This window comes from Artibeus jamaicensis, unplaced genomic scaffold (genome assembly GCF_021234435.1).
Source record: "Artibeus jamaicensis isolate MK-2021 breed Jamaican fruit bat unplaced genomic scaffold, CSHL_Jam_final contig_457, whole genome shotgun sequence".
Classification (NCBI taxonomy): Eukaryota; Metazoa; Chordata; class Mammalia; order Chiroptera; family Phyllostomidae; genus Artibeus; species Artibeus jamaicensis.
In genome coordinates, this window is record NW_026521840.1 from 2,879,014 (window position 1) to 2,903,833 (window position 24,820).

A 24,820-nucleotide genomic window follows, 5' to 3' on the forward strand; every position below is an offset into this window, starting at 1 on the left:
CCACTAAAGCCGCCCATCATAATATCCCTGCTAGGTAAGTGTGGTGTGACTGAAACAACCTTGGGTAGGAGCCCAAGGACCTGGAGACTTCTTTAGACATAGCTCCTAACTTACTCTGCCTGTTTCCCCAATGGTAAACTAGGTAGTTAAGAGTTAAATGCTTTTGCAAGGCCCTTCCAATCAAATGCTTTATGGGTTGTAAAAAAAAAGAGTCTTTTATCTCAAGGCTGTGGTTCTTAACCTTTATTGGGTCACAGGCCCATTTCAGTAGAATGTTATGGACATCTCTCCAGAACCGGCACATTGTCCTGGAATTCTATATACCATTTCAGAGGCTCCATGATGTTCCTGCATGCATGGCCACTGGGTTAAAAACTGCTTATTTCAGGAGTTAAAAGGGCTAACCTGCAGAAGGCAAACACAATATAACATGACAGCTGCCCGTAACGTGGCAGCTGCCTGGCCTCAATCCACCTGGAATATTTTTCCCAGCATTTGACCCCAAAATGGAACTCCTGCAGGACAAACATAGTCTCCCTTTTTTAAAGAACTGTTTTCAGCTTTTCTTTCCTGATTTCTTGGAGAGGAAGCTGCTAGGAGAAAACAGGCGGACAATTAATTCAGAGTTGGAGGCTTTGACATGCAAAACATGCTTTGCAGATTTGTCCTAAGTGGCTGTTTGCAAGAGCAGGAAGGCCACCTTCCTGAGTCCACATGGAAAGTTGTGGGGGGCATCACCCAAGCTGTCTAGCCCCACAGGAGCAGACAGGTTCTTGGCAACAAATTGCAGCGCCAGAGCTCCAAGCTGGCACCAGGCTCCATCTCATCAGTAAAAGGCATATTAGGATTCTCCAATGTTTAGCAAACGTTCCTACTTCTCTGCTTCCAGGGTAATCAATGGCCCCAACCCAAGTAGCTTTTTGTTCAGGGTAAGACTTTTGATATCAGTGGTTAGCCCCAAATCTTTGCATTTGATGACCTTTTGAGGAGGCAGGAAGTTCAGAGAAGAGTTGAAAACTGAGCTCCACTCTCCAGCTCAGGTGAATGGATAACTTGGTTTCTGCAGAGTTTGGCTTGAGGGAGGTCAGACATTCGGTCTACAGGAGCTCACCATAGACTTTCTGAGGGGATAAAGACACAATACAAAGGAGAAATAAACCTGTTCTAGGACATGTGCCCTCTATTTATAGCATCCAAGAGCCTGATGGGGCAGGGCCAGGAAGGAGATGCTCTTCAGCACAAAATGACTCAGCACACAAGTGTTTGAAGAAGACCCTTTTAGAACCAGGAAAGGATCTTATGAGGCCAAGGCTTTTACAACCTGAAAAGGAAAGAAGAGAATAGGAATTAGCTAGCTTGGGTCAAGCACTTAACAGCCACTTAGCAGTGAGGCCTCTCTTGGTAGGTAGCTAACCATAAAATTGGTAGCTAACCTTCTGAATAATAGGGGCTGGCTTGGAAAAGGCCCCTGTGATTCTGATCCCATGAATCAGGCTTAAGTGCTATACTCAGTAATAGAAATGTATGCCTTTGGCCTCAACTCTAATCCCCCAAAAGTCTACAGGGGATTCAGAAGCCTGATACCTCTGAGATTACCCACCCCACCCCACCATGACATGGCTACTGCCTTTAGAGCATTTGGAGCACTACAATAATTCCAGGCTTCCTTTTACTGAGACTTCACTTCCATGAAGGCGGATAGAGAAAAAGCTTACATACCTATGCACCTCTGAAGGCTGGCAGTGATAAAGAAAAGGAAGCCTGGGGAACATATGGCAAGCTCTGCTTCAGACACCGCGATCTCATTTATGTGTACATTGGTTCATGTTATGCCAGCAATCTAATAGTCAAACAATGAGAACTCCTTGATGAAGAAATCTCCATCATCTCCATGGCTCCTGTTGACCTTAGCAGTTACTTATCCCCTCTGAATTTCAGCTCCTTTATTTGTTGAGTTAAAAATACACAGTATCCTCCCTATATCTGACATTTGATATGGATCAAGTGAGCTAATGAATGTGAAAGTGCCTTACATTAGACAAATATAAAGGCCTAAGAAGGCAGTTTCAGTGGGTAATGTTGAAATAGTGATTTACAAAAATTAAGGTTGGACTCTTGGTACCTGCTATACTTCCAAAAGAGAGGTAACGGATCTTCTTATAGACTCAAAGATTACCTGAGTTAGAAGGTTCCAAACTTTTCATTTTATATATTGGGTAACTGAGACTCAGAGAAGGAACCATACTTGCCTAAAATGTCACACAGCCCAGGATTTCTAATGAATTTGATTCAAAGGCACTTTATAAAACTATACTATAGTCTTGCTAGAGGAAAAGGGAGGGAGGGAGAGAGGGAGGGAGGGAGAGAGGGAGGGAGGAAGGAAGGAAGGAAAGTGGGGAGAGAGAGAAACAATTAAAGAAGGAAAGAAAAGAAACAAACAGACTTAACCAAGAATCTCAGAATTAGAAAGCAGTAAGGTTAAGGGTCATATCATTAGAGGGTAATGAAGTAAGGCATGGAGATAAGTTTTCTCCCTCTGAACTGACATGGTATTCCAGTCTTCAAAAAGTCAGATGCCACAGAGAAGGCTCACGTGTAACAAGGTTCTGTAACCAGGGGTGGGAGACTACATACCTGAGGCCTCAACTCTCATCTCCAGGAAGTCTGCCTTGAGAACTGTGGGTAAAGGAGGAAAAGACATTTCACTAAGACTCTAGAAATCAAAACTGGAAAGGCAAAGCAAGGGTAAGGGTGGTCCTTATACGCCAGTGCCAATGTGGTCATTCAAAAAAATGGCTAAGTAATTCCACCCAGATATTTCAAAGCATCAAGCTCCATGCTTACAGCTTGGGCTACCTCTCTGGCAGATTTAGAGAACCCAGTCTCCTGTACACAAGGACATCTTTTATGCGCTGGACTTTGAGGGCCAGACTGTGGAAGCCTAGGGGAGCCCAGAGAAATCGCCCCAAGACCAGACACTACATTCTGTAATTATCTCTAAAAGGGAGAAGGGGCAAGGAGGGAGGGCAAATGCCATGTGAATCATGAATCCTCCTGTGACTTGAAGACCAGAGCAGCCCTGCCTGGCCTCTTTGATGTGCTTAGATCAATTCTACATTAGCCTCGTCTAGGGGATAGCTGGAAGGAACATACCATCCTGAAGAGTCAAACCCCATATAGTGTGGCCACAATATGCCAAACAACAGCTGGTCCCATGGCTATATCTTAAGCATTGTATTTTTCTTCTCTCTTAAGCCTATTTACCTCTACTCACTGAGCAATCATATTCCCACCCATGCTCTCAATCACCAGCAAATACTGAGGACCACCCCCAAAAGAGCTTCTATTCACATTTTGGTATATGTGAATGCCTCCATCTCAGAAGTTCTACCCCTAAATCTCTAGGTACAACCCCAACTACTAGTATGAGTTGAGGTACCTAGTGGACATCTCTATCTGGATGTCTCATAGGGTCTTTAAAAACACTGTGTCTAGAATTGAGCAGAGCAATGTTTCCACAAATGCTATTCCTCCATGATTTATTGTTGGTACCATCTACTTAATTACCCGAGTTAGATTTTTCTGTCTTAATCCTTTTCCAATGTTCCATGTTTGAAAGGTCAGCAAGATATTATTGAATCTACCTCAAATCTCTCCTTCCAGCCCTAGCCAGGTGGCTCAGTTAGTTGGAGTATCATCCTGGACACTAAAAGGTTCTGTGTTTGATTCCCGATCAGGGCATGTGCCTAAGTTGTTAGGTTGTGGGTTTGATCCCCGGTCGGGACACATATGAGAGGCAGCTGGTTGATGTTTCTCTCTCATATCAAATTCTGTCTCTCTCTGTGTGTGTCTCTCTCTCCACCCTCTCCCTTCCCCTCTCTCTAGAATCAATAACCATATCCTCAGGTGAGAATTAAAAGAGAAAAATCTCTCCTTCCATTTCATGCCTACTGGCAATGCCATAGATCAGGATCTTGACTTTCCCATCTATCTTTCCAATTACTAACAGAACGATTATTTTTACAATTCAGCTAGCTCTGAATATGCACCATATGCTTAAAAGTCTTTCATAACTCCCAATGCACTACTGTATAAAGACCAAACTCCTTAGTATGTCATACAAGGCCCTTACAATCTGGCCCAAATCCATCCTCCTGGCCTCAACTCCAGTTAAACTTTCCTCTTCTCACCCCCATATTCTAGCCAAAGTAGAATGCTAATCACTTCCTTAACCTGTGTTGCATAAGCTGTTCTGCCTTACTCAGCCATATTCCCCTCCCTTCTTGAAGAACTACTTCTCATTTTCTTTGAGGTTTTTTTTGTTTTTGAATTGTCATGGAAGGGAGATGAATGAGGGAGTGAGGTCATTCAAATGTCAGGTGTACAAATGGGAAGCAAAAAGGCATGGAGCACAGGTTAAACAGATCATCATTTTCAGCTCCACATACAGATATATTAAGTTCTAAATAAGTAAACTAACAAAAAAAATAAGACCTACATTGAGTGCAAAGTTTTTGTAATACCACTTGGCATGTGAGTGCTGTGTGTGTGCTGGGGGGGACAGAGAGAGAGAAGGAAAAGAAACAAGGGAGGTAAAGAAACAATGTACAGAGACAAACAAAGAAAGACATGGGGAGAGACAGACAGACAAAGACAGAAGCATAAACATAATAGAAAAAGAGTCAGAAAGAGGCAGAATGATAGAGACACAAAAAGAAACAGAGTGTAAGAGAGACAAATAGCATGACAAAAGACAGACAGGTACAACAGGTTCAGAGAGAGATAGAGACACAGAGAAATAGAGAAAGAATGGAAAAGAGCAAATCAGATGCTAATAATGAAATATTATTAAAAAGTGGTTTTGTTTATTTTCTGTCGCCTATGTCTCTTACCTTCCTGTTTTCCGGGAAGCTGTTTCAAAGAACCTGGTCCTGGAAGCCACCCTGTAAACAGAAGCCAACCAAACCCCTTGAGTTTCTCTAGAATATGTGTGAGAGCCAATGGCCAATGGAAAAACAAGAGAATATGAACCAGATGGGCCACCAATGCCAAGCCATGGCTTGGCTTGCAAAGGACATGGGTCTGGGGAGAAACCCAAGTATCAGAATATGAAATGGCTCAGAGACCATAGGCACCTTCAAGGCTCCGGTTGATACTGTGTGTTCCCCACTGGTTCAGAATGGTCTATGTATGTTGCCCACTTAGGCTATTCTTGTGAGAAATAACTGAAAGAAGTCCTAGGTTTCAAAGTATAATTTTGGCATTGTGTAAATACGAGGGGGGACCTCCAAAAAACCTGGATGTACCTTCTGGAGGGCGGGCACCTTGTAGTACAGGCTCCTCCTGCTAAGTGAGTGTTCTAGGGACCCATCTGTATCAGTGCACCAGCTGGTGTTGGTGTGAAAGGCTGCATTCTGCTTTAGTGATTTTTTTGAAGACCCTTTTGATGTGTTTGCCCATTTCATAATGTAGGATTTACGAGTGCACCTGTCCATACCATGCTGAGTGCTCAGCAGTTTTGGACCAAAAATGGCATGACCCTGTGCCCCACCCTCCCCATTTATCTGATCTCACCCTGAGCAACTTTTTTGTTTCCTTAGATGAAAAAAGTCCTCAAAGGGAAAAGTTGTGTTGTTGTAGGAGAGGTGAAACAAAAACAGCCAGAAGCATGAAAAGGCATCCAAATCGATAAGTTCAAAAAACTGTTCTGAGCAGTGGAAAAATCCTCTCGATATGTGTATTGCATCAAATGGAGCGTACTTTGGAGGTGACTGAAGTTTAAACATGTAAAGATCAATACACCATTTTTATAACTAAATTCTGGGATTTGGGGGGTTGCCCTTTGTACAGTTAGCATTATAATGAGTCAAAATGGTGTAAGTTAAAAAATATATATCACATTTCATAATTATGGAAAATAAGAGACACAAGAAAAAGAAACCCCAGGAGGAAGTATACTGAGAGGGATCCCGGGTGCTGACTGAGGAGAGGTCAGCCAGGCTAGCTGCAGCCAAGCCAGGCAGGTCCCTGGGAACTGCTGCGACCCTACTGTAGCAGCTTTAGCTCTGGCTCCTTGGTTTGCAGCCCAGCCTCAGAAAGGCTCACACACTGCAAGAGGCTCTCTGGAAGATCTGAGTCATTTTGGAAGATTTTTTTTAAATCTTCATTAAATTACTTTTAAGGACCAGTAGCAATAACAAGGAAAAGAAAAAAGAAAAATTTCCAGAGCCAAGGGAGCATGAAAACTAAAGGTAATCTTATCACTCCTCAGAGTTCAGGACAGCTAGAAACAATGGGTCTCCTATTAGGCGCTAAGGTTCAAACTCTTCAGCTTTGGGGAAATCTCTCCACCTTCAGTGTTGGGTGGAACACTCTAAACAGGGCTGGACTGTGCATTCCCCTAGAGTCCCAGGGGTGTCCAATCTTTTGGCATCTCTGGGCCACACTGGAAGAAGAGTTGTCTTGGGCCACACATTAAATACACAAACAGTAATGAAAACAAAAAAAAAATCTCATAATTTTTTAAAAGTAAATTTACTATTTTGTGTTGGGCCACATTCATAGCCATGCTGGGCCACTTTGCAGCCTGAGAACTGGACACCCCTGGGAGGCTACACTATGAACTGATGATGCCCCAGGGCTGTGCACTGTCCGCCCTTCACAACCACAGTGGTAATGCTGGCAGCATTCCTGGTGGCCTAAAATGGGCCTTAAGTCAAGAACGAGGAATAACTCTACTTACACGGATGGTGGGATTTCCCCTGCATTGCCAGCTACAATATCTGGCTTTGGTTCTGTTTTCTGGGGAGTAGGCACCCTGCAGAAAGGGTCAGGAGGCCTCACTGGGGGACGGACGATGGTTGGCTTTTCTCCTGGAGGCCGCACTTTGCTGAAACTGTCAGAGTCTGCTGGAAGAGAAAACAACAGCAAGAACTTGGATGGTTAACCAGTGGAAAACTACGCAACATCAGAGTTATCTAGGCCGCCTCCTTTGGCACCCATGTCTTTTTGGTCACTAACAACTCTGTATTTTTAAAAAATCATTCTTCCAGCAGCTATTCCTCCAGAAAGTCTGTCTGAGCACCAGCTCTGAAGTTTATATTTGTGTGACCTAAGGCATGTCATGTCAATTTGCTGACTCTCACTTCTGTTATCTATATAATCAAGACCAATAATATATTATTTCATAATGATATTGAGAGAATTTAATTAGGTGCTAATACGTTCCGTATAGTGCCTGGCACTTACTAGGTGCTTAGTCAATGCTGGACGATGAATGTGAAGTTGTTAAAGTCACCATCACCAAACCCCAGGCTTTTTCGCTTAGGCCTTGAAAACTGCAGCAGTCTCCTAACTCGCCTGCCTGCCTCCATGTCTCCAGTTCCCAGGTCTGTCTGTACAAAATAAATATACATCATTTTTTAATCATTATTAATAAAATACCCCCTTTCCTTTACAAGACAAGGGGACAAGGAAAAAATACGTATTTTTTAAATCGTTGTTCAAATACCGTTGTCTCCATTTTCCCCCTGCTCCACCCACCTCCCACCTCCCACCCTCGATCCTACCCCTGTTGGCTTTGTCCATGAGTCCTTGATGACCTTCCCCTTCTTTCCCCTATTATCTCCCCACCCCTGGTTAGTGTCAGTTTGTTCTTTATTTCAATGTCTCTGGTAAAATATGTATCAGTTTTATAAGACATTTCTGGCAGCAGTGTGGTGAAATGGATGCACTCACACATTGCTGGTGACACTGTACCCTAGGCTTATTCTGTCTAGACAGCCATCAGCAATTCTGGAACAATGTGGGTGACATGCAAAATCATACATATGAGATACTTCATACTCATTGATCCAGCTGATCCGCTTTGGGGATCAGGTCCAAATAAATTTAACCCCAAAGAAAAGAAATAAAAAAAAAAACAATTGGCATAAAACCACGCTTCTTAACAGGAAAAAGTCAGGCCCAACCACAAAGGCTAAGCATATGAGTCAATTCTTATAAGCATTTAACCAATATGTGTCATGTATGAACTGACAAAGACTTGGGCCTGGTCAAAAAATATATGCATATAAAATAATTTAAGTAAACCAAAGTCTACAGGAAGTGTTCACGGCCTGATGAACACCATGTGGAAATAGGCACAACTACACACAACTACACAAGGGTGTTAGTAGATCCTGATATTCATTCCATTTTTGTTAGTAAATCTTGATATTCATCAAGCTTTCTTCTATTAAAAAAGTTTAAGGTAAATATTAAAAAATATTAACTTTAATCCATATAGTGCTGTTGTCAGATTTACCCTAAGTATTTTTACATTGTTTTTCTCCTCCTTAGAAAAGTTCTCAGTTTCTATTAAACATAGAGAATAAAGTTCAAACCCCTTAACATAAATTCAAGGCCCTCTGTGAGCTGGTCCCCAATGATCATCCCAGGCACTAATTCTGGACCAGCTCCACTCTCATCAAATTGGTCTCCTCACTACCCTGTCAAAGCAAGCTCTTGACTGTTACTTCTGGGTGAGACAGTCTGCTATCGCGGGAAATACACAGAGTCTGGGGTTGGGCAGACCTGGCACTGAGGACACGTATTGTGACTTCCAAGATATGGGACCCTGGGCAGTTATTTCACTTCTTTGACTCTCAATTTCTTTATCTGAGAAATGGATAATAACCCCTCCTAAATTAGATGGCCTATAGAGAATGCCTTGCATACAGCGGGGTAACTAAGTATTAGACTCTCTCCTACTTGTTCCATATATGCCCCTATTCTCATGTCTTAACTATATGGCAGGGGTATCAAAGTCATTTTCACTGGGAGCCACATCAACCTCATGGTTGCCTTCAAAGGGCCAAATGTAATTTTAGGACTGGATAAATGTAACTACTCCTTAACTAGGGGCAAGGAGCTCTACATTCGGCCCTTTGAAGGCAACCATGAGGTTGATGTGGGCCCTGGTAAAAATGACTTTGACACCCCTGCTGTATGGTAACCATTCCTCAACGCTTGGCTCAAATCTTACCTCTCTGAACGCTCCGGGGACACAGCTAACTCCCACCCAAGTAAACACTCATGAAGGGCTTATATAGGGTCTAGCAGAAGTAACACCTGCTTGAGTGTGGTTGGTATGGTAATAATATGGGTGTAATAATTTATACTTTTAATTTGAACATTTCACCTAAAATGTCCTATGGTGTGCTTGAGTGTGATATTGTTATATTACAGAACTCCATGCTTATGATTTTGTAAGAAAAGATTTTATAATAGAAGGGGCATTATTTGTGCCATACCCCAGCTAACCATCCTAATGATGGAGACAGATATAAAAAGAGATAATGCTAGTAATACAGTGAGACTGGTTTTCTAATGGAGGAATGAAACAGGTACTATTAATGTACACACATATAAATTCTGTCCCTTCATCCAGACTGCATCTTGCACATCTGGTCATACCAGTACCCTTAGCACCAGGCTAGGTACACTGGAAAAAAAATGACCCAAATAATAATAATAATCTGACTTTTCTAATGCACTTTATACCAGATCAAAGCACTCTCCCAGGGAACTATTTGATGTTCACAATAAGCTTGGAAGGGAAGATCAGATGGATTTTACTTGTCATCTCCATTTTACAAAGAAGAAGACTGAGGTTCAGAAAGATGAAATGACTTACCCACAATCATTGAGGTAAATGGTAGAGTGATGGCTGCATCTACTATTCTTCGTAGTGTCTGCTGTTTTGTCATTACTAATAATTAAATAGTACATATAATAATAGTGGTAGTCATAATAAAATAATAGTATAATTTTTGCTACGTTTTCACTGAACATCTCCTCTGTTCCAGGCACTGTGATACTATACTCAGTACTTTATGCATAGATTCTCATCTATCACTGGCTACAACCCTGTAAGGTAGAAAATATTATCTCTGTTCTACAGTTGAGGAAGAAGAGATGCAGAGATGAGAGGTAACCTCACAGTTAACTGGCAACAGATCCAGGTCCATCTAATTTCTGAATCCCATGTATTCCCAAGTATGAGTGGCTTTCAACTGTGGATACACACTGGTACATTAAAATCGTACATTACTTTGGCCCAATCCTCAGAGATCCTAGTTTAATTGACTTGCGTAGGACCTGAGTATGGGTATTTTTAAGAGCTCCCGAGATGATGCAGTGTGTAGTCAGGATTGAGAGCCACTAGGCTATATGATACAGCTTGCTCACTGCAGATCACAGATTACCAGAGCTGACAGTGCTCTTCCATTTCTACTGGTTACTGGAGGAGATGTTGAACAGGAATCACAGGCTACAGTCAGAGCCAAAAACATTTATCCTAAAGCTGTGTTAATCCTGGGCTATCACTTCCCTTGATGAGAGAACCAGATATCCATCCCTCCAAATAGGAACCCCATTCCTTCCCAAGTTACAGCCATATCTAGATGGACATCAACCCAAGGCCTTGGAAAACAAATGTCATTAGCCTTGTGTCTTTGTAGGTCCTTTACTGGGAGCTCCAACTTGATGATGAATTACAAGTCAAACTTTGAAGTAGCAGCAAAGGGTTTTCTTGGTTGAAAGAGCCCCATCTTGGAGCTCTTTCAAATCTTGGAGACCCTAGAGCCCAAGTGCCATTCAAGACTCCGCTAATACCCAAATTCCAGGGCTATTCTCCTAACTCTAACTTGCAACAATAAAGCCACAGTGTCAAACTGAAGAGGCGGGAAGGGAAGAGTTATTTAACTGTGAGTCACGAGAGCTAGATTCTAGTCTTAATAGTAAAATGAACTTGCTGTGTGACCTTGAGCTGACCACTTCCCTACTTGTACAATGTGGACTTGGATTGTTTTCCAGATCACTGCATCCATGATATGTCTGCAGACATATATTTCTCCCTGCTGATTTTATATGCTGCTTTTGAGTACCCTGGAACCCAATTCTGATCATGTACTTAAGCAGCTTGAAAAAAAATCCAGACAGATACACAGACAGATAATTAGACTTAGACTTAGATCTGGTTTCATAGCTCCCTGTTGCCTGCAGAATAAACTCAAATATTTTTGACTTGTAATTCACTACCCTCTTCCTTTTGGTTTCAACGGATGTTTCTGATCTACATTTCCATCACAGTTCTTCACAGAGCCTACAGTCCACATAAAAAGTGTTACTTGTTGTTCCACGTACATTTCTTACAATTAATCATCTCATTCCCAGATGCCCTTTGCCTTATTCCCACATGCTCAAATCTGCATCATCCATCAACATTCAGCTTAAGTAAAGTATCTTCAGAAGCCTAAGATGTTCCGAGTTCTTTTGTCTGATTCTTAAGGCACTTGTTTTCTTGTTCTGTGACTCAGACCTCTTTGTTTTGGTGGCTCTGTCTCCCCTATTAGGGTGCGAATAACTTGAGAGCAAGATCAGGTAGAATTCATCTCTGTATTCATCAGGGGCCTAAGCAAATTGCTTTTCATGCAACTGGTATTTAAGAAATATTCATTGAGTCAAGAAAAATGTTCTGCACATTGAAAGGACAATGAAAAAAGCTTTCTTTTTTTTTAAGTCCCCACTTGTGCTATCTCTGATACACACAGACATGATATACCCAAATTCCAGGGCTATTCTAAAATCTAAATGGAAAGGTGTTCAATACACTGGTATTTCTTGAGGGCTTTTGTGCCCAGCCTTATGTTCTCATTAGAAACCCACACAAAGATCTAACATAGACTTCGCCCTCCACAGGCTCACAACTGAGTTGGAAAATGAAGTTACTCTTATAGGAAATGTGTGCAGTCTGTAAGTCAACACTTATATTAGAGGGCTAAACTTGGGTGCAAAAAGAAGTAAGGTAAGGGAGAATTTCTGGGGTAGGAGTCTCAGAAAGCATTGCAGAAGGAATCAGACTTGAGCCGGACTTGGAGGGAGGGCTAAGAATCCTTCCTCGCCTCTTCCCCTCAACAATGATCTTCCTCTTTCTGCTTGTCTGTGACTTGGTCAGAGACAAGCTCAGGGTGGAAAAAGAAGCTCTGAGCTTTTATGGCATCCATATTTGAGGCCTGAGGTTTCTTTCCATAAGTTCCAGAAGACAGAAAATTCTACCTCTGCCACCTTCCATGCCTGCCATTTCCTGGGGGGATGTTACACACCCCGTAGCACCATCATCTGTTTAACTTCTATTATATCACCAAATACTTTGTACACCTAATTTATAATTAAACCTCACAAAAACCCTGCCTGCAACATAGGCACTGTCTCCATTGTTGAGAAATCTGGCTCAAGGAAGTGAAGTCTGCCTAACGAAGATCATGTAGTTAGTAATTAGATTCCTATAAAAGCAAAACAATTGCTGCCATTTTACTGAGTACACATTATGTGCCAAGCACTCAGATATTTCATTGTTACAGCAGCCCTATGGGCACAATTATTATCTTCACATTACGAATGAGAAAACAAAGGCTCAGAGAGACTGTGGCCTGTCCACAGTCCCACAGCAAGGATGATGCAGGACTCTAACTAAAATCTTGGAGACCCTAGAGCCCAAGTGCCATTCAAGACTCCGCTAAGCCTCTGAGACTATGGTCTTTCAACCAACTGTACTTCCTCTTTATTTCTCTTTAACTTTGGTCCACAACCTGACTTTTACTAGACATTTGACCTTCCTCTCCAGCCCAACCTGCTCCCTCCCTCCCCATTCTTTCTTAAATGACAACCAAAAAATCTTAGCATTCATAGACCTGATGGCTATCAGTCTTCAACCTTAAGCAACTGTCTTCCACCTTCCCTTATCGCTATCTACACCCTACCTGAGGGCACAGAGTAGGCGAGACTGTTTCCCCATGTAGATATTCCCCCAGTCTTCTAGAATTATATCTTTCTTTCTATGACACTCCCCAATACTCACCTAAAAGCCTCTTACCTCCTTTAGCCACTAATTGCCCTTTTGGATCCATCTGGAGGTAGGCTCCAGGAAAGGCAGAGAATGAAAACCAAACAGTAGATTTTTAAAGCTTAATGAGTCCAAACAAAAAAATCTGGGTAATGGCCGGCACAGCACATCACTGCAAGAGCAGGTCTGTTCTTAATACTTTTGGAGCAGATGTAAATGCCATTTAGAACATGAGACACCCCAGTAAAGAACTCGTGACCCTGGGGCGAGGCAAGGCCTAACAAGCAGTATTTCTTCCAGCCCAAGAGCACGTCATGAGAACGCAATCTTTTCTCTCCCATAAGACAGAAGAAAAGAGCTAAGAAGCCCCCACCCCACCAAACCCTTATGGCATAGGGTCCCAGTGTGGATGTACTCCCCACATTCATCTCAGAATCTCAGACACAGAGAAGGGCTCCTTGCTCCCCTGCTCCTACTGGAATTTGTTCTCACCCCGCAGGAACATGAGTCACACTGGAGAGGAACTGACTACGTACATGCCAGCCTCACCATGAACCTCTGGAAAACAGGAACATCTCCGTCTCTCCCACTGCATAGCACTGTGTCTGAGTAAGTTAACACATACATACAAGTATATGTCTTCCCCTTCCATTCCCCAAGGAAAGCCTGAAGCCCCTTTGCAGGAGCTACACAAATGCCCTTTTTCCAAAGCTAGGCCTGGTAACAGACAGTATCCTCAAGGGAAGGGAAGAAATTGGGTTTGTATAAGTTTGTTTCCCCCAAATGAAAGGTTCTTTTATATTGTTATTACTTTTTATTTAAAAATTTTTTATTGTTATTCAACTGTAATACAGTTGTCCCAATTTTTCCTTCTTTGCCCCACTCTGCCCAGCCAACCCCCCACTCCCATAGTCCATCCCCACACCACTGTCCATGTTTGTGGATTACTCATATATATTCTTTGACTAGTCCCTTCTTAGAAAACAGGAAGGGGAAGGTAGCTAAAACCATTTAAAAATAAAACTGTAGTACCCCAGGAGTCTAGGTTCAAGTCTCATGTGTACATCTTACTACCTGGGTGGCTAAGCAATTTATTTCACTTCGCTGAGCCTCAGTTTCTCCATGTATGAGATAGGGAGAGTAAAGCCTATCTCATAGGCCTATCGCAATGAGTAGATACAACAGAAGAAGAGAAAGTATGAGGTCCCATGTCTGGAATAAAAAAGAACACTTGACAAAGTTACATCAGCAAACAATACTGATCTTATTATAAAGTTGACTTCCACAGAATAAAGCAACTTAACATGCACCTTGCTGTTGCTATTTTTCATTGCTGTGAACAAGTATGGAGACTATCAAGTCCACTCGAAAGTTGGATCGACAGAAGGGGTAAAGGTAGAGGACAGGGCAGTGGTGAAGTTGGATCACTAAAGCAATGAGGTCTATGCAGTGACCCTCAAGATGACAAGCAAAGCTCTGAACAACACAGGTGAAAGGGAGTGACAACTACAAGGTGTAGAGTACGTCAGCTGGGGTGACAGCTACCTCCCTCTGACATTGCCATTCAAGCTGCTGGTTAGCACCTGGGACTGACAACTACCAGTTATAGCTTAGAGTCAATTTTTTTACAGCTTTGGCTTGATTGATATCTGCTCTCATGCCTATAATCTATCATTGGAAGTGCAGCAGAAATGGGAGGAAGGGGAGAAGTAGGAGGTGGGAGTGGGCAAGGTTCAAAGAAGCAACGGCAGAGGTTTGATTAATTTCCCACCAAGGCCAGAACTACTATCTCAGTCATGCTTTCTGTGACTGAGACTGGAGGCATGGGGCTTCAAAAAAGCTGCATCACACTAGCCTGTTGCTAACTTATTTGAGGTAGAAAGCAAAGCCAGGCAATGCTGTGGCAGAAATTTCTATAGTCTGGCTGACACTGAACAGTCACTGTAAGATCAGTACTTATAGTAACTGAAACCATTAGATCAGAGCAGCAGCTACCAGTCATGTGGCGCAGGACAGTGGATGAAGGGGATGAAGGGAATGCCCCTGGGATTTAGCTTTGCCTCCGAAGTTGGTTTCAGTGGAACTTATAGGGAGGGCTAAGTTACTGTGTGTGCTGAGTTCACAGGATCTGGCTGATTGACCTTAGGGCTTGGTGACAGGCAAGACAAACTTTACTGTGATGAACATAAGCTAAGTTACACAAACTCTCTACCAGATTGATGTAAAGGTCAATATAGGACATAAATTGAAGCAGATGTCTACATAGAAGTCAGGCCTTACTTAGCTACTTCCCAGAAAAGGAAAATCTTATAGAGGGAAAGGGCAGGGGCAGGGAATTAATAGCACATTTTGAATATTGATTTATGTCAGATTTTTTTTGTTATTTATTTTTAACTGTAGCAATAATTCTGAGCAGTGAGCTATTTCTCCCATTTATAGGCATGGAAACCAAGGTGCAAAGAGGTTAAATAGCTTAACTATAACCATAGAGATGCATCAGCAGATTGAGCCACAGAATAAATGCAGAGTCAGTTAAACATCAGGAAAATCTTAAGGGACCCCCAATGAAGAGCTTTCAGTGAATTGTGCCCTGTTATATGCAACAGCCTATGGAAGAAAATGCTTCTCAGAAACATTCTGACCTCAAACGCAGAAGAGTTGTGCTTTACTTTAACAACTGGCTTCTTCTTGTTACCTTTAAAACCTGGACTTAGATAACCATTGTGTTTTTTCCCCTCTTTTTGTTTTCTCTAGAAAGTTTGGAGCCAAATGTTCCAGCAAGTGGGTAAGGCTTCACAGCAAACATTTTGTGTATGAACTCCATTCTTTCCATCTTCCTGCTATTATACCACTTCTCCCTGTTGGCCTCAACTTGTCTTACCTGTACTCTAGAATCTAAAGCTAGAATCTAAAGCTGAGGTCAGTAAACTTTTTCTGTCAAGTATCAGATACTTAACGTTTTAGGCTTGGAAGGCTACAAAGTCTGCATTGCCAGTGCTCGATTCTGCTATTGTGTGAAAGCAGCTCTAGGCAATATGTAAATGAAGGGGCCTATGTCCTTGCACATGGAAATGGGAATTTCATATACTTCTCTTGTTATGACATTATTTTTCTCTTTAGTTTTTTGCAACCATTTAAGGCCATGGTTTAGCTAAATTCTGATAAAAGCCTCAAGCAAGCCGGGACCTTGTCTGTCTTACTCATTGTCGTCCTCAACACAGAGAATGGGGCAGGCACACAGGAAGTTCTCAATAAATTATTATTTGTTTATTGAGTAAATCACTCTTACTGTTTTAAGTTCTTATATTTTTCTATATTATGAAATGCCTTAAACCATTTTTTAAGGAACATTTTATGGAACAAGATAGGATATAAAACATAAGGCATGTTTTTACAAGTTTATCTAGCTAGCAAGTAAAAGAATCAGGGTTTGGATCTAAGCCTCTGAGATATCAAAGTCCACATTTCTTTCCATTAATACCATACTATCTTCAGACGTGTATACTCCCCCCAAATTCCCAACCTCCCAACAGGAGTCTCTGCGTGTAGCAGCTGATTACATTTGCAGAACCAGCCACATCCTGAATTTGTAATTTTAAAAGTTCAGAAGTTTGCAGAGGTTGTGTCCCTTTGTCTGTATTTCTACAAAACTGGAGAGTGAGAAGAAAACAATAGTTCACAGGTTCAAAGCTTCTTATATAAAGCTAAAGCGGTAGTTGTACTTGATCAGGAAAAAAAAATCATAGGCTTTGGTGCCTACCAGACTTGGTGAGATTTGACACACAGCTCTGCCAGTTAGTAGCATCTGGCAAGTCACTTACCATTAGCAGCCTCAGATTTCTAGTAGAAATAAAAAAAAAAACAACAATAATACAGTCTTCACAGTAAAGTTCTGAGGATAGAACATAGTGTATCCAGTACCTAGTACAGTGCCAGGCACACAGAAGATATTCAATACATGGCAAAAGTAGCCATAATAATATTAATAAATAATAACATTATTATTAATTTACTCCAAAACTAATGACTGCCTGCTACGTGACAGTTAGGCATTGTTCTTAGTACTTGGAATGTAGAGGTAAATAAAACAGGCTAAATATCCCTGTCCTCCTGCAGCTTACATTCTGGTAATCATTGTGAGTGGTTTCTATGTTCTTTTACTACCATTCCAATCTTAGTGCTAGTAAAATGGAACAGATTTTGACTTAGATAGCTCCCATTTTAAAAAGATCTCGAAGTGCAAAGTAGTTACACTCAGTTCTGGTTCCCATGGGATTTGTAGGCACTTACCGTCCTTGGGATAAGGCTGTGGCCGAGGAGCTGGTCTCTTTATGTGGAAAGAGGGGGCCTTGGTGGGCCCAGAGCCTGGCACAGGTCCATTGGTGGCCTTTGGCATGGCCTTGGTCCCTCCATCCTGCAGCCTAGACACCAACTTCCCGACGTCCACCTCAGGGCAGGAATCCAATTTGCTGTCTGAAACAATCCTGCTTGGCGACTTCCTCCCAGGATCAGCTTCTCCGCTCTTCTGAACAGGCAGGTTGGGATACTGTGGCAGTTTGGGGGGTTCTATACTGTTGGTGATAGTACCATTGGGTGTTTGATGTGGGATTTCATCTAGGCAAAGTTGGTACAAAGAGGGAAGATTAATGATAACCTTTATCATGTTTTTGTTTTATATATGCATATGTGGTATTGAAAAACTGTACACACTGGGTGAATAAAATCAACAATACCCCACAAAATCAGTCTGTTCAGACCCCAATTCACATGAGGGTCACAAGTCACATCAAATAGGGAATTCAATTCAAGATCCAAGTATGATTTTCACAACAATACAGCAAGATGCGTTTTTAAAAAGGTACATGTAATTAAAAAGGAAGTTAAGAGTCCCTAATCAACTGTATATTCTATTATTTTTTAAAAGACATCAGTTACTCCTTAACTATTTATATTGCCTTGAAAAGTAATTAGTAAAGATCTCTCAAATTTGAGGTTAATAAACTTGACAGAATTTAACTTCCTTCCTCATCCTTGTTTAAAAAAAAATCCAACTAGCCATTTTATGTTCTTGTAGCGTTTATTGTCTACAATTCCCTGTGACAACAGTGCACGCTTCTGTTGTTCTGAGTTTTACTTACTTAAACATTTCAAACTGTAATGAGAGCCAGAGATACTCTCCCTAAAAAAATTGTCCTACAAAAGTACATGCAAAGTTTTTCAAAGTAATTTTCAAAACTGAATATAGTACCCTGAAACTCTTCCTGATTTCCTGGTTGAGAACTTGTTCTATAAGGAGACTGTTGCCTGCCTTAGTAACAGAAAAACTTGGTCAGAGTGTAGTGGTTAGAACACGGGTTCTGGTCCCTTAAATGAGACCTGAGAGACATGTCAACCAATTGTAATACTTGAATCTTATTTAGATCCTGATTTTTAAAAACCAGAAATATGAGAAAATGAGAATTTGAACCCTAATTCGATAGGTAGTGACCTTAAGGAATTACTGGTTGGTTTTTTTTTTTTTTCCTTTTCTTTTAGGTATGGTGATGGCATTGTGATTTTGGTTAACAGGGGTATAAATCATTTAGAGCTACATACTGAAACATTTGTAGATGGAGTGGCATGAGGAAAGGGTTGGGGCGGTGGGTGGGGGTGTAGATAGAACATGACCGGACGGATGGTGCTAAATTGTCAAAGCTGGGTAATACATACGTGGGGAGAATGTTATCATTTTTGCTTTTCAACTTGTGTTTATGCTTGAAACTCTGCATCACAAAATGTTCAAAGAAATGCAGGCTCTGAAGCGAGGAGCCCAGGTCTGATTCTTAGTTCTGTGTAGTACTGACTCTAGTATCTTGGCAAAGTTCATAATCTCTCTGTACATCACATTTTCTCCACAGTGACATGGGAATAACAGTACCTACACCTCTCAAGGTTGTGGCAAGGATTACAAGAGATGGCACACTTATTTCAGTAGCTGATATGTAATAAACACTCAATAATTGTTAGGTACTATTTATACTCTTATGCTCCACGTGGGCAGTGAGGCAAGTTTCCATGTGGGAACAAAGGGCTAATAAATCTTGCTACAAAGATGCTCCCCTCTGCCCCAAAGAGTCTTATTCTCCTCAGGAACCTCTCCCCAATCACTGCTGCCATCAGCATGGGGGCAGGGCCAAGAGGAGTTCTGCCACACTTCCCCTACTCTGGCCCCAGGGTGGATATACCGCCCTGACTGTCTTAACCCTAACACAATTGCTACAACACTAGAGCAACCAAACAAGAAAATTACCAAAGGCTCACAAATATTAGCAGGGACATAAACACAGGAGTGCCATGTAACTAGGTCACGTGCTTCCAGGACATGCCTTGTGGTAGAGGCTACCTTCAAACCTCAAGCACCCAGGAGTGCCTGCAAGCACATTTACCCTCAAACCAAGGAAGTGACCAGTGACAGGAACTCCTTCTCCCACACGCTCTGGGCCCAACACCTCAGTTACATGTTTCCATCTGAATACTTTTGGATCCTGGTAGAGAGTCCCTAGAAAATTCCATCCCTGCTCTCTTTGAGAGGCTACAACAGGGGTTGGCCATGCCCTACAGGTCCTGACAGAATCATCATCATCTTAATACAGTGTAGGAATACAGTCCCACCAAGATGTTCACCTCTGGTATCAGAGATGCCACTACTTCCATGTAGGAAAGGATCTTTTCCTAGGTCACAGAAAAAGGGGATAGAATGACAGCAGTAATGGGAACTAGGCCCTTATGCTCAGAGTAACCATTTCCAGGTTTTGTGACATGTTGATTACTAATGATAAAGTGGTGATGATAATTACACTGACAGTGATAATTATGGTAACGATAACAAATACGATTATTTGAGCACTTTCTCTGTGCCAGGCCCTGCTCTAAATACTATACATGGATTATGTCATGTAATCTTCAAAACTAGTCTATAAAGCAGTAAGTAAACTCTTATTAGTGTCCCTTTACAGATAAGGAATCTAAGGCACTAAGAGGCTCAGTGTTACAAAAACCAGTGTGGTAGACCTTGTTTTCAAAGCCTGAAGTCTATTTCCAGAATCTGCACTCTTTCTGAGGAAAAGAGAGTTCATCGCTCCTTCAAATAATGAGAGCTCAGTATCATTCCTTTCTCCTAAACAGACATCTGTTTCCAGAGGAAAGAACATAGAGCAGCTTCAGAAACTGCAGAGAAGGGGGAATAAATCCTTATCAAGCAGGGAGGCCTCACTAGGCAAGTCGCCAACTGGGGGCCTCCCTTCTATGTGTGGGTAAGTGGTGAGGAGGAACTTTGAGAGGCTGCACACTAGTCCAGCAAGAGAGATAAATCAACTATTATCACACAAGTAGAATCATGAAAATAAGTGCTATGAGGAGGACAGTACTAATTCTGCCTGATGGGCTGTAGAAGATCTTGTAAAATAGGTCACGTTTGAGCTGGTAATTCCAGGATTACAATAGGTAAACAAAAGGGAGAAAGAGATTTCAGACACGGAACAACCTGGAGGAGTGAAAGATCATGGTCTAAGTAAATGTAAAAGAAAAACAAAAAGCTTAGTGTGGTATGATCACAGAAACCACTTTCAGATGAAAAGTGTGGGTAGCTGGAGATGAGGGTTTTCAGGGAGGTTGGGGACTATATTTTGAAGGGCATAAATGTCATCTTCAGGAATATGAACTTAATCATTGGGGTGCAGAGGACCCTAACTTTTTTTGCATGGAAGTGGCATTATTACATGTGGTTTTAGAGTATTCTTTTAGGTACATTATGAAAAGTACAGCAGATTAGAGAAATCAGAGGTAGGAAGACCAGATAGGGGACTGCTGATGAGAAGGATCTAAACTGGGGCAGCAGCAGCAAAGAGAGACAGATTCAAGATATGTTAAGCGGGTGGGTGGACGGAGCTTACATGTGTGGATATGAAGGGCTCCATGATGCTAGTGGAAGGACTCACTAAAACACTATTTTACATACAATTAGAAGAAAAAATTTAGGGGAAAAATAATGATCGGCTACTGACTGGTAAAGAACTGTGGTAAGTGCAGGTGAGTAGAAGAACTGGTTCCTTCTAAGAATAGTGTTTAGATAGGTTACAGGAAGTACAATATTATAGTGCACAAAGGAGCTCTAGAATCAGATGAATACAAACTGTTACTCCATCATTTAGTAGCTATGGGAACTGGGCAAACTACTCAACTTCCCTTAGCCTCTGATGCCTTCACTATAAAATGGATCTCAAAATACCTACGTCACATGGGAAGTGATGAAGACTGAGTGAGTATGGATTCACACCACTTAGGATGTCTGTAATTCAAAGGATAATAAGTCATGGAAACAATGTAAGAGTCTATTGACAGATGAATGGGTCAAGAAAATGGGATATTTAGCCTCAAAAAGAATGATATTCTATAATTTGAAACAATATGGAAGACACTATGCTAAGTGAAATAAGCCAGACACAAAAAGAAAAAACAAAAAACAACATGATCTCATTTATATGTAGAACCTAAAATGTTGAATGTATAGAAGAAGGGAGGAGAATGGTAATTACCAGGGGATATGAGGGGTTTGGGGAACAGGGAGATGTTGCTCAAAGGATACAAAGCAACAGTTATGGAGGATGAGTAAGTCTGGATATCTAACATTAGAATGTACACCATGATGACTATTGTTAATAACATGTATTGAACAATGGAAATTTGCTAGATTTGGGGTGTTTTGGGTGTTAAAAAGTAGTATTTATGCCCTGGCTGGTGTGGTTCAGTGGATTGAGTGCCAGCCTTCAAAGCAAAGGGCCACTGGTTCAATTTCCAGTCAGGGCACATGCCTGGGTTGCCAGCCAGGTCCCCAGTACAGGGCACATGAGAGGCAACCACACATTGATGTTTCTTCTCCCTCTCTTCCCCTCTAAAATTAAATAAAGTAGACTTCATCTTGGTCTGGGGTATAAAGACAGCTTTTGCTAACAGGAATTGCTAATGGATTAGATACAAGGTAAAGAGGAAAGAAAGTAATCAAGGAAGATTCCAAAGTTCTTGACTTTAGCAACTAGGTGACTTAGCAATTGGATGGGGGAGACCAGAGTAAGAGTAAGTTGAGGAAAACTATGGAATCAACAATTGTGTTTTTGTACATTTTATTTTAATATTTTCATTTTATTGAATTTATTGGGGTGACATTGGCTAATGAAACCATACAGGTTTCAAGTGTACACTCTGTAATTATACATCATTTGCACACTCCATTGTGCTCTTACCACTCAAAGTCAAGTCTCTCTCGTGTCCATTTATCCCTGCTGCTGGCTTCCATCTCCCCCACCCCCCTTCCCTTTGGTTATCACCACATTTGTCTGTGTCTATGTGTCATATATATATGGCTTGATCCCTTCACCTGTTTCACCCATCCCCCTGCCCTGCTCCCCTCTGAGAGCTGTCTATGTATCCATGCTTCTATTTCTATTTTGTTTGTTCCTTTATTTTGTTGATTAGATTACACATATAAGTGAGATCATATAGCATTTATAATTTTATTTTATATTTTAGTCTTTGAAAAATTTTATTGATTTGAGAAAGAAACATTGATTTGTTGTTCAACTTATTTATGCATTCATTGGTTGCTTCTTGTATGTGCCCTGACCAGAGATCGAACTCACCTTGGTGAGTGTATCATGATGACCTTGGTGTATCATGATGACACTCTAACCAACTGAGCTACCCAGCACAGGCTGGCATTTGTCCTTTTAAATTGCAGAGTCCCATGAGTTATCCAAGGATAACTGTGGAATAGGGATTTGAGATAGAAACAGAAGGGCAATAACAGTCCTAAGTACATAAATTTGGAAATAATCCTCAAATTTAAGACACTTTAAAGTTGTGAAATTGAATGAGATCATACAGGAAAGAAACCTAGAGAAGTAGACTTGAAAAAAATCTGGGATCTTCCAACATGTAGAAATTGGAAAGAGAAAGAAAGCTAGAGGAGCAGATTAAGATAGATATGTCCAATGAGGTAGAAGGAGCATTTGGTGTCCTGAAAGCCAGGTAAATAAAATGTATCAAGAAGAAAGAGTTAATCAACTGTGGCAAATGCTGTGCACAAACTGAGTATGATGAGAACAGGGGAGTGGCTGGCCATTTGGTTTAGCCACATGGAGATTTCTGGTAACCCTGACAAAAATGGTCTCAGTAGAGTGGTGGGGAGAAATGCAGAATGAGTCTGCATACTAAGCAATTATTCCATTCAATGGCATTTATTTTTTTCACATATATCTCTCTTCATTTAGTCTATAAACTCCTTGAGCACAGAGACTGTGCCTTACTTCTATGTAGCACTGTACCTGACAGAGAGTAGTTATTGAATCCACTCGAGTTGATTTTCTCCCCACATTTACTGATAACAATTGACAAATAAAAGTTGTATGTATTGGGTTGGCCAAAAAGTTTGTGTAAAAGACAGGACACATTTTTCATTTTCACCAATAACTCTATTGGTTATTTTCAGTATGTCTGCTATCTCCTGCATAGTTGCTTGTTCTCAAGTAATGTCTCTATTTGATTGCTGTGAACTTCAACAGATCTACCCAACCGTGGAGCATCATGCAGCGAGAAATCTCCAGCACAAAACTTCGCAAACCACTTTTGTTTTTGCAAACCACTTTTGACACATTCCATCAATTACAGAACCTTCTCCATACACTGCACAAATCTTTTTCTTTTTTGCATTTCAGCTGCATTTTTACCTTTCTTGAAATAATAAAGCATAATATGCTGAAAGTGTTGCTTATTTTTCCCCATCTTCAATATTAAAATGGCTGCACAAGAGACTTCTGCCAAGATGGAGGTTTAGGTGGATGTGCCGTGCCTCCTCACACAACCAAGTTTAGGGACAACTAAATATTAGCATCAGAAAACACAACCAGAACACGGAAAACTGAACTTTTCGGAAGTCCGCTAACAACAAATTCTTCAGCCTGACCGGTAAGGGGCGAAACCGGTGTCTGGTGAGGAGCTGCAAGGGAGGGCTCGGTCGGACCCGGGCAGATGCACGAATCCAGACGCACGGGTTCCAAACCCAGGATTGGACCTAGTGAGCGACCGACCGAGCAACCCACCGGGTGAGCGACTGCAGAGGAGACAGTGGGGAGGCGGTGCAGCGAGTTGACTGCGGTTGCCTAATTGCGCGCGAGCGAGGGAGTGGGCGGTTGGACCAGCCGCAGCGGCGATACAGGGCGCCGCCATTTCCCCGCTCTGACCACGCCCCCACATACAGCGTCACAACCCAGCGACCTGGGAGTCCAAGGCTCCGCTTATCACACTTAAAGGGCCAGAACAGACCAAAAATGTCGCAAGAAGATCTCAAAGCCCCAGAGCCCATAGATCTAAGTGATGAAGAAATAGCAAAACTCTCAGATGCACAGTTTAAAACACTGGTAATCAGGATCCTCACAGAACTGGTTGATTATACCGACAAATTAGACAAATATATGAAGGCGAAACTAATTGAAATGAATGGAATTGCACAGGACACCAATAGCAATGAAAAGGAAACTGGGACTCAAATCAATGGAGTGGACCAGAAGAAAGCAAATAATGGCCAAACAGAAAAGAGTCAGGAAGCAAGAATTCAAAGAAATGAGGAGAGGCTTAGGAACCTCCAGGACATCTTTTAAACGCTCCAATATCCGAATTATAGGGGTACCAGAAGGGGGAAAGACACAACCACCAGTGGAAAAACTATTTGAACAAATAATAAAAGAAAATTTCCCCAATCTGGCAAAGGAAATAGACTTCCAAGAAATCCAAGAAGCCCAGAGAGTACCAAAAAAGTTGGACTCAAGAAGAAACACACCAAGGCATATCATAATTACATTAGCCAAAATTAAAATGAAGGAGAGAATCCTAGAAGCAGCAAGA

The 24,820-nt window shown here is 41.6% G+C and overlaps 1 protein-coding gene across 6 annotated transcripts in view; it reads right to left on the minus strand.

Annotated features, from left to right (window-relative positions):
- Positions 1-228: 228 nt before the first annotated feature.
- Positions 229-24,820, minus strand: part of OPHN1 (oligophrenin 1) — a 271,254-nt gene continuing 246,662 nt past the window's right edge. For 5 of the 6 annotated variants that reach the window (XM_053666511.1, XM_053666513.1, XM_053666515.1 and 2 more), the window contains exons 21-25: positions 17,177-17,500; positions 6,743-6,908; positions 4,893-4,943; positions 2,635-2,676; positions 229-1,321 (exon numbers count right to left, since the gene is read on the minus strand). In XM_053666511.1, the coding sequence (XP_053522486.1) occupies positions 2,643-2,676; positions 4,893-4,943; positions 6,743-6,908; positions 17,177-17,500 (575 nt within the window). In that variant the 3' untranslated portion in view covers positions 229-1,321; positions 2,635-2,642. The remainder of the gene's footprint in view (positions 1,322-2,634; positions 2,677-4,892; positions 4,944-6,742; positions 6,909-17,176; positions 17,501-24,820) is intronic. The other variant, XM_053666516.1, reaches the window with a different exon arrangement.